Source organism: Moschus berezovskii, chromosome 8, assembly GCF_049115385.1.
Source record: "Moschus berezovskii isolate FMDL1 chromosome 8, NW_MosBer_1.0, whole genome shotgun sequence".
NCBI classification, from domain to species: Eukaryota; Metazoa; Chordata; class Mammalia; order Artiodactyla; family Moschidae; genus Moschus; species Moschus berezovskii.
The window spans coordinates 81,868,836-81,882,287 of NC_142467.1; the positions used below are offsets into that span (position 1 = coordinate 81,868,836).

The window sequence follows — 13,452 nt, forward strand, 5'->3', positions numbered from 1 at the left end:
AAGAAGATTTAAAACTCAGTTTGTGCATAACCCAAACCCAAAGATTGGTCCCCAGGCTCTTCCACTTTCTAAAGAAGATGTAAAACTGGTAACGACAGCAAGAGTCGTTTGGCCTAGTCCCGCTAAGAAGGGGACACGGTCATAGAACGCCAAGATTCTTCCACAACAGTCAGCAGAGCAAGTGGGCGGTAAAACGTAGCCGGGACCAGACGCGGGGGTGGAAGGCCAGGCAAAGGGGCGGGGCGAGCGCAGCGCGCTCGGGACTGACGCCTGCTCGAGGCCGGGGGCGGGGCCGCGCGCCGCGGGGCGGGGCCGCGCGCGGCGGGCCGGGGAGGAGGGGCAGCCCGGCGGCCGGCGCGCTAGCCTAGCCGTGCGTGCTCACGTGACGGGTCCGCGAGGTCCCGCTCGCGCAGTCGTCTGGGCGAGCGAAGATGGCGGCCGAGAGGGAGCCTCCTCCGCTAGGGGACGGGAAACCCAGCGACTTTGAAGAGCTGGAGGACGGAGAGGACCTGTTCACCAGCACTGTCTCCACCCTAGAGGTGAGACCGCGTCGCCATGGGTGCTGCGCCCCGCTGCTGCCGCGCGTCTCACCTTTTGGTGCTTGCCCTGCCTCGACTTGACCCTCCGCGTCCCCCCCACCCCCCCACCCCCAGGTTTGCGAGGACCTGGTTGGGGCGACACCTGTGACACGGGCCCCACCTCGCGGACCTGTCATTGGGCTGGAGTTGGCCTGGGCGGCCAGGCCTGCTTAGGAGAGCGGACTGCGGGGCCGGGGGCCGACCTGAGCCCCTGAGGGCCGGGACCGGACAGAGCATCGAGTCCTGTCCCCGCTCAGCTGGCCCTCCTCGGTGTCACTTGCGCCTCTTCTTCCAGAGCTCTGAAGGTCTTGCCTTGGGTCTCAGCACACCTCCTCGCGCTGCCGGGCAACCTCCGCAGCCTCTTTCAAGAGGTGCTTGCTTTTCGCTTCCCAAGGGAGGGTGTGCCTCTGAAAAGGGAGAGCAGTGAAGAGAGCGCGCTGAGTGGCCGGGGCGCTGGAGGCACCGTGTGGATGCACTTTTCCCGGTCCTGAACCTTCAAGGACTGCTAGTTCCCCTTGAGGGAGACACCTCTGTTTTAGACTGTTAAATAGGTAAATTAATTTGGCCTGTTTTGCTTGTCTTTAGTTTCTAAGTCTTTTAAGGATCATAGTGTTTATAAAATACAAAGTTGAAGGGAGGGAGTAGTCCAGGAAACTGCTAGGCAGTGGCAGAGGTTTTTTTTTTTAAGTTACCAGGGGAGAAATAACAGATCCTCACTTCTTTTTCCTCTTTTCTCGCAAGATCAGCGATCTCTGAAGCTACGTGTTCCTGTTTTTGTCAAAGGAAACGCCCTCTATGAACTTAGCTGTATTGGGCCTCCTGAATGTAGTTCATGTTTCAGTTGCTTTGCCTTTGATGAGAGCACACACACCTGATAGCCGAACTTTAAGTGTGTGTATGTGTATTAAAATATAAGCAAATTTCCCAAAGAATTGTTTACCTTAGACTGTACTTCCTTATAAAGTGCTTTTTTTTATAAGCTTCCTTAGCTTGATCCACTCTGCACCAAATTAATTGAAAATTATTGTAGAATATCCTTTATTTAGCTTTCAGTTACGTGGAACTGCTAACTTCCCTGACCGTTTTCAGTACTGAGTGTATTCTGCCAATTGTATATGCATGTTCCTGGCCAAACCTCACCTCTCCTTATAGGCTTCTTGGGGCTAGGGGTAGTACCTTGATCATCTTTGTGGTCCTCACAAAATTATGAACATTTGCATTTTGCAAATATTTGTTGAATGAATTGTCAAAACCAGCGTCTCCTAAGATTTAATAAAAATTATCTTGCACAGCAAATTACCTTTTGGGGGTAGTGTCCTTGTAGTCCTTTATGCTGCTGCTGCTGCTAAGTCACTTCAGTCGTGTCCGACTCTGTGTGACCCCATAGACGGCAGCCCATCAGGCTCCCCCTATCCCTGGGATTCTCCAGGCAAGAACACTGGAGTGGGTTGCCATTTCCTTCTCCAGTGTGTGAAAGTGGAAAGTGAAAGTGAAGTCGCTCAGTCGTGTCCGACCCTTAGCGACCCCACGGACTGCAGCCTACCAGGCTCCTCCATCCATGGGATTTTCTAGGCAATAGTACTGGAGTGGCTTGCCATTGCCTTCTCCGGTAGTCCTTTATACTTTACAGCTATTTAACATGTTTTGAAAGGTAATGTCTATGCAGGATTGTAAGACCTGGATTCCCTGTGGGGCTACAAAGATTTTCCACCAAGAAGGGTCAAAATAAACTTAACATAGTGTAAACTAGAATATTGTGAACACTAAGCATTCTGTTTAATTGAGGTCTTTTTAAAGTTGAGTTAAAGGAACTACAGTTTCTGTTTCACATTTGGATGGGACTGTTTAATAAGGTTGTGTGTTTCCCCCCCCCCCCCCCCAGTTAAAGTCTATAGAGTTCTGAGTATGAATAAATGTATTGTGGTTAGTGCATTATGAAAGCTTTCTAAAAAGTTGGTTTTGATTATTCATCTAAACCCTTTATTTCATGAGATTCAGGATACTTTAAAGTAGTATAACTGTGAGGCTTATAAATTCGGAATTATTATTATTTTTTGCTTTTCAAGCTATTTTGGGAAGGCTACATAGCAGTACTTAGTAGTATACCAAAGCTGCTCTAAAGGAATATTTTTTCAGCATGTCACTTTTTTGAATAGAATAGTGCTTCTCAAACTTAAGTGTGGAGGAGAAACTATAAGATTCTTGTTTAAAATGCAGATACCTTTGCCTCACTAGAATCTGGATGTTTTCTGAGTGTTCTCTATCATTGCTTTTCAAACTTCGTAAGTTAGTTACCTGGAGATCTTGTTAAAAGTGCAAATTTTGATTCTGTAGGGCTGGGATAAGCCAGTGTTCTGCATCTTTAACAAACTCTCATTGTGACATTGCTTCTAGTCCATAGACAAGGATGAGCTGCAAAGCTCCAGGTGATTCTGATGCAGGTCATCTGCTTTGAATAGTTATTACCGAAGCTATAAATTATAATAGACATAAAAATTAACATCTATTTTTTAAAAAGAGTTTTAAAAATGTTCACGTAGGAACATTTCTCTTTTGAGGGCATTGAGAGTAAAAAAATCAATTGAAATCCATATAAGTAAAAATTAAATTATACACAGCTTCACTATCATAATTGTTAACCTTGTAATGACTGTACAACTTAGTGTATATGTATGCTGTGAGTATATATTAATTGCAGTATTAAAATCCTTTCTTTTCAAAATGAAGAACAGTCACATAAAGCCCATAAAGCCATGTTCAGTAGTTAAAGCATATTTGAAACATCTAGTTGTATGTTTCTGTTGTGACTATGAAACAAAGTGGTGAAGGGCTGGGAAATAAATGAGAAGGGAAAAAAATCTGGCAAAAGCTTGTTCTTTTTTGGTACCTGAGAGGCTTTAGATGGTTTTGCAGTGCTGCCTTAAAAAAAAAATGATATAGTCCAAGGTTAAGAGGTGCTTGCCCTAAAGTAGCATGAAGTAGTAAGGCTATACCTTTGAAAAGTCAGGAAGTTTATGTATTGCATACCTTTGTTGCTATGCGAGGGCATTCTCTAGTTGTGAGAAGCAGGGGCTCCTCTCTAGGTAGTAATTTCTCCATGCGCGGGCTTCAGTAGTTGCGGCTCCCAGGCTCTCGAGCACAGGTCTCATGGTTATGGCACACAGGCTTAGTTGCTCCACAGCATGTGGAATCTTCCTGGATCAGGGATTGAACCCATGTCTCCTGCATTGGCAGGTGATTCTTATCCACTGAGCCACCAGGGAAGCCCTGTTCCCTTTTTTTTTTTCTTTTTTTAATTTTTGTTGGAGTAAATTAATAGTTGATTTGTAGTGTTGTTCATTTTTTAGTTCATAGACCATACAGTTCACCCATGTAATATGTACAGTTTTGTGGACTTTGGTATTCACAGATGTTGCAACATTTTTATCACCTCAGAAAGAAACCCTGTACCCTTTAACTATCACCCCATCCCCATTCCCTAAACCCATCTGCCCTCAACCTTAGACAACTCCTAATTTACTTTCTATCTATGTATTCCCTATTCTGGACCTCATATGAATGAAATCGTGTAATATGTGGTCTTTTGTGACTGACTTTTTTCACTTAACCTGATGTTTTCAGAGTCTATGTATGTATTCCTTTTCATGCCCGAATAACATTCCCTTGTGTGGCTATACCATATTTTGTTTATCCATTTTGTCATTTGTTGGACATTTGCATTGTTTCCACATTTTGCGTATTATTACTGCTAGATCATATGGTGACTCTGCTTTTAATCAGTTGAGAAATTGCTGGAGTAATTTCTCAAAATGTCCACACCATTTTACATTCCCACCGGCCATGTATGAAGGAACCACTTTTTCCACATCCTCACCAATACTTGTTATTTGACTTTTTTAATCTATCCATCATAATGCTTGAGAAATGGTATCTTAGTATGGTTTTGATTATATTTTCTTTTTTTATGAATTTAAGTTTTTGTTTGTGTATTTCACTGTAGTGCTGTGACAACAAAAATGACATCTGTATACCAGAACATATATACATCAGCAGTAAGATTGATTATATTTTCTTAAAGATTAAGTTAAGTCTTTCTTGAGACTTAAGACTATTTTAAGACTTTCTTAAAGGTTGTATTTTCTTTTCATGTTCTTGTTGGGCATTTGTACATTATGAAGAAGTATCTGTTCAGAGCCTTTGCTCATTTTGTAGTTGGGTTGTCTTTTTATTTATAAGAATTTTTTTGTGTATTCTAGATATACAAGTTCTTTGTCAGATACATGATTTGCAAATGTTCTCCCATTCCATGAATTGTCTTTTCATTTCTTAATGGTGTCCTCTGTAGCACAGAGTTTTAAAAAATTTGATGAAGTTCAGTTCATCTACTTTTTATTTTGTTGCTCATGCTTTCAGCATCATATGTAAGAATCCCCTGCCGAATTCAAGATCATAGAGGTTTCCTCTAAGACTTTTATAGTTTTAGTTTTGATTTGTTTTGAGTTAACATTTGTATATGGTATAAGAGAAACTTTTTTTTTTTTTGCTTGTGGCAGTCCAGTTGTCACAGCACCATTTGTTGCAAAGACTGTTTGTCCATTGAATGGTCTTGACACTTTCTGAAAATTGGTTGACTATAGATGTTTACACTTGGTTCTTGTACTAGCCTCTTGTCTTAAGGTCAACTGAAGTTAAGCTGAGTACCACAGTTTCCCTAACATTGTCACGTGATAGAGTTTATAGAATATTTCAAATGAAATTTCCAAATGGGAGGTTCACAGGTCTTAGAATTCCTTCCCCACCATGTAACCCCATGCCTGCTCAGAAGATACTGCTGTACTTGGTTGATTTCAGTAAATACTTGACTGTTTACTCTCTGCTGTACTTTTTAGATGATAGTGGGAGTGCAAAGATTAACTAGATATCAGCAGATCTTTGAGGCAAGAAAATCTCTGGTGAAGAAGAAAGAGAAGTATAGAAAACTCAGAACCAAGAGATTGTGACAATGTTCTGAAAACACACCAGTTTTCACTGAAAGTACCAGTGAACTGGGGGAGATTGTTAACTCCTATCAGCATTCCTGACACTTTGTAGATGAACATAAATGTTTCTACTGGCTAGGAACAGCCACTGAGATGGTAATAATTAAGAGAGACTTTAAAGGGTGGAATGAAATTTTCAATGTGGGAAAACAGCAAATGTCACTTTCGGTTCAGTCCATATTCTAAGGAACCATAAATAATTTTGAGTGGCTTTGTATAGGATGTTACAGGTTTATGTGGTGAGGCTATGCAGAGCTTTGAAATTTGTTACATAGGTGCATGAGAGCCCTACAAGATTTTCAGGGGACTGTGAAGAAGGCTGATCGCCGAAGAATCGATGCTTTTGAACTGTGGTGTTGGAGAAGACTCTTGAGAAGTCCCTTATACTGCAAGGAGATCCAACCAGTCCATTCTAAGGGAGATCAATCCTGGATGTTCATTGGAGGGACTGATGCTAAAGCTGAAACTGCAATACTTTGGCCACCTCATGCGACGAGTTGACTCACTGGAAAAGACTCTGATGCTGGGAAAGGTTGGGGGCGGGAGGAGAAGGGGACGATGGAGAATGAGATGGCTGGATGGCATCACTGACTCGATGGATATGAGTTTGAGTGAACTCCGGGAGTTGGTGATGGACAGGGAGGCCTGGCGTGCTGTGATTCATGGGGTCGCGGAGAGTCGGACATGACTGAGCGACTGAACTGAACTGAACTGAATATGATTGCCTTGGAAGCTTAATATTCTGGCAGTTTGGGGGATAAATTTGTAGGCGGTATCACTGGTAGGTTGATGAGCTGGAGGTTATTTTAAGTCTAAAGTTAAAGACCTCAAGAGGAATAGTGCAATTTTCTTGCCTCAAAGATCTGCTGATATCTAGTTAATCTTTGTACTCCCACTATCATCTCCTTTCAGAGAAGGAAGATGATGCAATAACAAGATTAAAAGATGGCGATCTTAACGCTTTGACTGTCTCGGGGAATTTCATTTGGGAATAAGTTACATCAATGAAGAGACTATCAGACAGCTAGAAATCCTGGATGGAGTAGAGATATAGATTCAATACAGTTTATTGAATGGTGACACTAAGTTGAACTGTGGAAATCTAGTCCTTGTCCTCATGGAGTATATGAATGAACAGGAGTCAGAATAATAAACACAGCTTTGTGGAAAAACACCTGCAATGCCGGGTGATAATGTGTGTAACTGAGATATGTACATGGTACAGAAATAGCACCATGCACTGTGAGGATGAGCTGGTTGGATAGCATTACTGACTCTGTGGACATGAATTTGAGCGAACTCCAGAAGGACTGCCACTATCACTTCAGTCCGTGGGGTCACAAAGAGGAAGACACGACATAGCAAAGAACAACAGCAGAGACAGTATAGAAACCTGGAGTGACTTAACTGTGTAGAAGTGGTTTTTGAAACCTTGAAAAGCAGATGACATCAACAGAGAGTAAGTAGAGAAAGACTCAAGTCTTTTGGTAAAGAACTGAAGTTTAGTGTCTATTGTTTCAACACAACAGGTAGTAGAAGCGTGTATCTTGTTTTCTTAATTCTGTCTTCTAATCTTTAGGTTGGCATCCATCTTTAATTTTTTTTTTTAATTTCATTATGAATTACCTGTTTCAGAGGAAAGACATTTTGTGACCAGGTATTTAAAGACCACTGCATGGGAAATACTAGAAAGAGATTTATGACAGGGTATAACTAGTTGACCACTTGCCCTGGAAACTATTAAATATAAGGACTGAACTACTTTTAGTGCCTATAAAAAAAATGTTACTCTGTAGTTGCTTGAGGCAGAGGAGCTCAATTTTTTTCATTTTTTTCCCTGAAATAATTTTTTTTCTTTTTTTTTCCTTTGCCATGCTACGTGGCTTGTAGGATCTTAGTTCCCCGACCAGGGATTGAACCCAGGCCCTTGGCAGTGAAAACATGGAGTCCTAACTATTGGCCGACCAGGGAACTCCTAAAATTTGTCTTTAATGTTAATTTTCGAATGCCCACTCTTCTATAAAATTGAACTCTTGTGTTTTTTCCCTGTGATGATATTTTTTAGTTGTGATAAAATTGACCTGAGTCAAGTTCACTACCACCTCATTGAAGATACATGACATTTCTATCACCTTCTAAAAATTCTCTCATGTAGTTAATTCCACCCACTCCCAGCCTCTGGCACTCACTGATCTGTATTTGCCTATAGTTTTGTCTTTTCCAGAATTTCATATAAATGGAATCATATTTTGTACAAATAAAACTGTGTGAAATTTTCTGAATGAGGCTTCTTTAACTTAACCTAAAGTATCTGAAGGCTTCCTTGGTGGCTCAGAGGTTAAAGTGTCTCCTTCAATGTGGGAGACCTGGGTTCGATTCCTGGGTCAGGAAGATCCCCTGGAGAAGGAAATGGCAACCCACTCCAGTATTCTTGCCTGGAGAATCCCATGGGCGAGGGAGCCTGGTGGGCTACAGTCCACAGGGTCACAAAGAGTCGGACACAACTGAGTGACTTCACTTCAAAGTATCTGATATTTATGGATGTTGCATGTATCAAAAATTATTCATTTTTATTGCTGAATCTAGTATTTCATTGTATTATGCATCACAGTTTTTTGTTGTTGAACGTTTCTGTTGTTTACAGTTTTGGGACATTAATAAATAGAGATGACATAAACATATATGTACAGATATTTGTATGAACACAGTTTTCTTCTCCTTTGGGACAATACTTAGAAGTAGGATGGCTGGTTTTGTGGTAAATACATGTTTAACTTTCTAAGAAACTGCCAAACTTTCTGCCAGAAATGTTTGGGGTGGGGGATAAGGCAAAGGGAGATGAAGTTATTTACTTTTAGTCTTGCAGGTTGATGGCTCTTTAATAATATCACTCAAATTATAATAGGTATCTGTAGTAGTAATATTGGGTTGGCCAAAATGTTCATTTGAAAAAAGTGAGTGAACTTTTTGGCCAGCTCAATATAACTCAAGACCATGTCCATTAAGATAGAGTTCTCCAATCTGAGAACTAATAATATATGGTTTTACTAAAACAAAATCATGATATGCTCTGGAGCAACTAATCCTATGTGCCACAGCTATTGAGCCCATATGCCACAGCTGCTGAAGCACAGGTGCCCTAGAACCTGTGCTCTGCAATGAGAGAAGCCAAGCACAGCAACAGGAGAAAAGCCTGCATGGCAGGGAAGACTCAGCACAGCCAAAAATAAATAAATAAAATTATTTTTTAAAAAACTGATAAAAGCATGATTCTTAAAGACAGAAGCATGCAATGGTATGTTCCTCCCATCATAAAAGTTGCTTTAATATTGAAATCTTATTCCTACTTAGAGAGCTTTGTATATATGTATTGAGTGTTTGAATCCTGAAGTATTGCCTGAAGGAACCTTAGGTGCAGGTGGTTTTGCCTGTTTTAGTATCTGGTCAGGTTTTCATTCATTTTATCTCTGAAATCGAATAACATTATAAAACATTCTGAGAAAGAAGAAAAAGAGACAGTTTTCAATGGTGTTTCGAGCCATTTTTAAAAAATATTTATTTGGCTGCAGTGAGTCTCAGTTGAGGTGCTTAGGATCTTCGATCTTTGTTGTAGCATGCGGGATCTTTAATATGACATGCAAACTGTTAGTTGCAGCATATGGTATCTAGTTCCCAGATCAGAGATCAAACATGGGTCCCCTGCATTAGCAGCTTGAATCTTAGCCACTGGTCCACCAGGAAAGTCCCTTCAAAGGTTGAGAATTCAGTTGTTCCACATCCTTGTCACTATTTGTTAGTATCAGTTGTTTCAGGCAGTGGCATGCTTTGTTTGTTGTTCAGTTGCTAAGTCTTGTCCAACTCTTTAAAACCACATGGACTGCAGCACACTAGGCTTCCTTGTCCTTCACCATCTCCCGGAGTTTGCCCAAACACATGTCCATTGAGTCATTGATGCCATCCAACCATCTCATCCTCTTTCGTCCCCTTTCTCTTGCCCTCAGTTTTTCCCAACATCAGGATCTTTTCCAGTGTGTCCGCTCTTCGCACCACGTGACCAGAGTTTTGGCGTTTCAGCTTCAGCATCAGTCCTTCCAATGAGTATTCAGGGTTGATTTCTTTTAGGATTGACTGGTTTGATCTTCTTGCTGTCAGAGGGATTCTTGAGAGTCTCCCAGCACCACAGTTCAAAAGCATCAGTTCTTTGGCACTCAACCTTCTTTTTGGTCCAACTGTCACATCTGTACACGACTACTGGAAAAACTGTAGCTTTGACTGTATTTCAAAGTGATGTCTCTGTCGGCAAAGTGATGTCTCTGCTTTTTAATATACTGTCTAGGTTTGTCATAGCTTTTCTTCCAAGGAACATGGAGGCATCTTTTAATTTAATGGCTGTAGTCACCATCTGCAGTGATTTTGGAGCCCAAGAAAATAAATTGTCACTGTTTCCACTTTTTCCCCATCTATTTGCCATCAGCTGATGGTACTGATCCCATTATTTTTGTTTTTTGAATGTTGAGTTTTAAGCCAGCTTTTTCAGTCTCCTGTTTCACCTTCATCAAGAGGCTGTCTAGTTCCTCTTCACTTTCTGCTATTAAAGTGGTATCATCTGCATATCTGAGATTGTTGCTATTTCTCCCAGCAATCTTGATTACAGCTTGTGAGTCACCCAACCCAGCATTTCAGATGATGTACTCTGCATGTAAGTTAAATAAGCAGGGTGGCAGTATACAGACTTGATGTACTTCTTTTCCAATTTGGAACCAGTCTGTTTTTCCATGTCCAGTTCTAACTGTTGCCTCTTCACCTGCATACAGGTTTCTCAGGAGATGGGTAAGGTGGTCTGGTATTCCCATCTTTTTAAGAGTTTTCCACAGTTTGTTGTGATCCGCATGTCTGACTTATGCTGGCTTGAAAGAACTGATCGTTAAGTTTTCAGGAATTTTGTAAGCTGGTTAGTAAACAACCATTGTTAAAAGTTACATAAACATAAATTATATTTTAAAAGTCAGTAAATATTTACAACTTGTCACTTGTTTATTTCTTTACTGTGTTTTACTAGTTTCTGTGGTTCTGAATTAATGTGTTTATTGTATCTGTGTGGTGTAAAGTGTCTTACTAGCTCCATTTTCAGTAAGGAGTAATTGGCCACAGAGAGAATTGTTTATGCCACAGAAATCAGTGAAAGCTAAAATTCAGGGTCGTCTTTTGCAAAGACCTGATTGCTAAATATATACCAGCATATCACTGCTTTTTAATCACTCTGAGAGATATGTAGTGTTATCTCATTGTAATTTTACTATACATTCCCTAATGATTAATGACGGTGAGTACTTTTTTGCCTCCGTATTCACCATCTGAGAGTTGTCTTTAGTGTTCTTTCATATCATTTTCCTAGGTTTCCTTATTGAGTTTTGAGAGTTTTTTCATGTGTTCTAAATACAAATGCTTCATCAGATATGTTTTGTAGATATTTTTTTTCCCAGTCTGGCTTGTTTTATCCTTTTTTGATTGATAATGCCTTATATGTTGCATATGAAATCCTTGGGTAACATTGCCCAAAGTCACAAAAGTTTTTCCTATGTTTATTCTGTAAGTTTTAAAGTTTTAGCTTATTTATATTTAGACTTGATTGATTTTGAGTTAATTTGCTTATGAATTGAGGTTCATTTTTTTGCATATAAAATCTCATTTCAATTATTGAAAGATAGTCATGTTACAGTTTGCTTTATGGCTCAGAATATGGTCTTTTGTGGTAAACATTATGTGTGTACTTGAAAAGAATATATTTAGTTTGATATTAAGCAGAATGCTCTATAAATCCTGTTAGTTGACTGTATTTCTCAGTACATGAAACAGCATCAGTAGATTTAAGATTTGTATTAAGGTAAAGTTGGGCTCTGGGAAAAGGTCAGTCTTCATTCCAATCCCAAAGAAAGGGAATGCCAAAGAATGCTCAAACTACCGCACAATTGCACTCATCTCACATGCTAGTAAAGTCATGCTTAAAATTCTCCAAGACAGGCTTCAGCAATATGTGAACCGTGAACTTCCAGATGTTCAAGCAGGTTTTAGAAAAGGCAGAGGAACCAGAGATCAAATAGCCAACATCCGCTGGATCATGGAGAAAGCAAGAGAGTTCCAGAAAAACATCTATTTCTGCTTCATTGACTATACCAAAGCCTTTGACTTGTGGATCACAATAAACTGGAACATTCTGAAAGAGATGGGAATACCAGACCACCTGACCTGCCTCTTGAGAAACCTGTATGCAGGTCAGGAAGCAACAGTTAGAATTGGACATGGAACAATGGACTGGTTCCAAATAGGAAAAGGAGTACGTCAAGGTTGTATGTTGTCACCCTGCTTATTTGACTTATATGCAGAGTACATCATGAGGAACGCTGGGCTGGAAGAAGCATAAGCTGGAATCAAGATTGTTGGGAGAAATATCAATAACCTCAGATATGCAGATGACACAACCCTTATGGCAGAAAGTGAAGAGGAACTCAAAAGCCTCTTGATGAAAGTGAAAGAGGAGAGTGAAAAGGTTGGCTTGAAGCTCAACATTCAGAAAACGAAGATCATGGCATCTGGTCCCATCACTTCATGGGAAATAGATGGGGAAACAGTGTCAGACTTTATTTTTTTGGGCTCCAAAATCACTGCAGATGCTGATTGCAGCCAGGAAATTAAAAGATGCTTACTCCTTGGAAGGAAAGTTATGACCAACCTAGATAGCATATTAAAAAGCAGAGACATTACTTTGCCAACCAAGGTCCATCTAGTCAAGGCTATGGTTTTTCCCGTGGTCATGTATGGATGTGAGAGTTGGACTGTGAAGAAAGCTGATCGCTGAAGAATCGATGCTTTTGAACTGTGGTGTTGGAGAAGACTCTTGCGAGTCCCTTGGACTGCAAGGAGATCCAACCAGTCCATTCTAGAGGAGATCAATCCTGGGTGTTCATTGGAAGGACTGATGCTAAAGCTGAAACTACAATACTTTGGCCACCTCATGCGACGAGTTGACTCACTGGAAAAGAGTCTGATGCTGGGAGGGATTGGGGGTGGGAGGAGATGGGGACGACAGAGAATGAGATGGCTGGATGGCATCACCGACTCGATGGACATGAGTTTGAGTGAACTCCAGGAGTTGGTGATGGACAGGGAGGCCTGGCGTGCTGTGATTCATGGGGTCGCAAAGAGTCGGACACGACTGAGCGACTGAACTGAACTGAAAGAAGCTGGACTTAAAAAAAAAATTCTTCCTTGAGTTTTCTTTGACTGTATCAAAAAATCAATAGAACATTTATGTGTGGGTCTATTTCTGGATTCTGTGTAGTTGGTCTTTTGACTGTCTTTCTGCCAGTTGTATGTTGTCTTGATTAACTGAGTCTTGAAATCAAGTAGTGTGAATCCAGTGACTTTGTTCTTTTCAAAATTGTTTTTTGACTATTCTTATTCTTTTGCCTGCCCATATAACTTTCAGTTCGGTTCAGTCGCTCAGTCGTGTCCAACTCTTGAATCTATTTATTGATTTCTATCAGAAATTCCTGCTGAGGTTTTAGTTGAGATAACGATGAACCCAATTGATTAGTTTGGGGGAGAATTAGCATATTAATACTATTGAGAGCCTTTAAGCCGTAAGTATACTATTTCTCTCTCTCTCTTTTTTCTTTTAGGTCTGCCTTGGTTTTTTTCATTCATGTTTCAACTTTTCAGCATACAGATCTAGTGCACATTTTATTACTTTATACCTATTTTATGGCTTTTTGGTGCTTTTATATCTTTTATATTCACTCCTTAATGGCACATTTTCTCTGTTTTCTGCAACTGTT

General features: G+C 40.6%; 1 protein-coding gene across 2 annotated transcripts in view; it reads left to right on the forward strand.

The window, feature by feature from the left end:
• Nucleotides 1-381: 381 nt before the first annotated feature.
• SNX2 (sorting nexin 2) overlaps nt 382-13,452 on the forward strand; it is a 65,473-nt gene continuing 52,402 nt past the window's right edge. The window contains exon 1 of one of the 2 annotated variants that reach the window (XM_088838796.1): nt 382-539. In XM_088838796.1, the coding sequence (XP_088694922.1) occupies nt 432-539 (108 nt within the window). In that variant the 5' untranslated portion in view covers nt 382-431. The remainder of the gene's footprint in view (nt 540-13,452) is intronic. The other variant, XM_088838797.1, reaches the window with a different exon arrangement.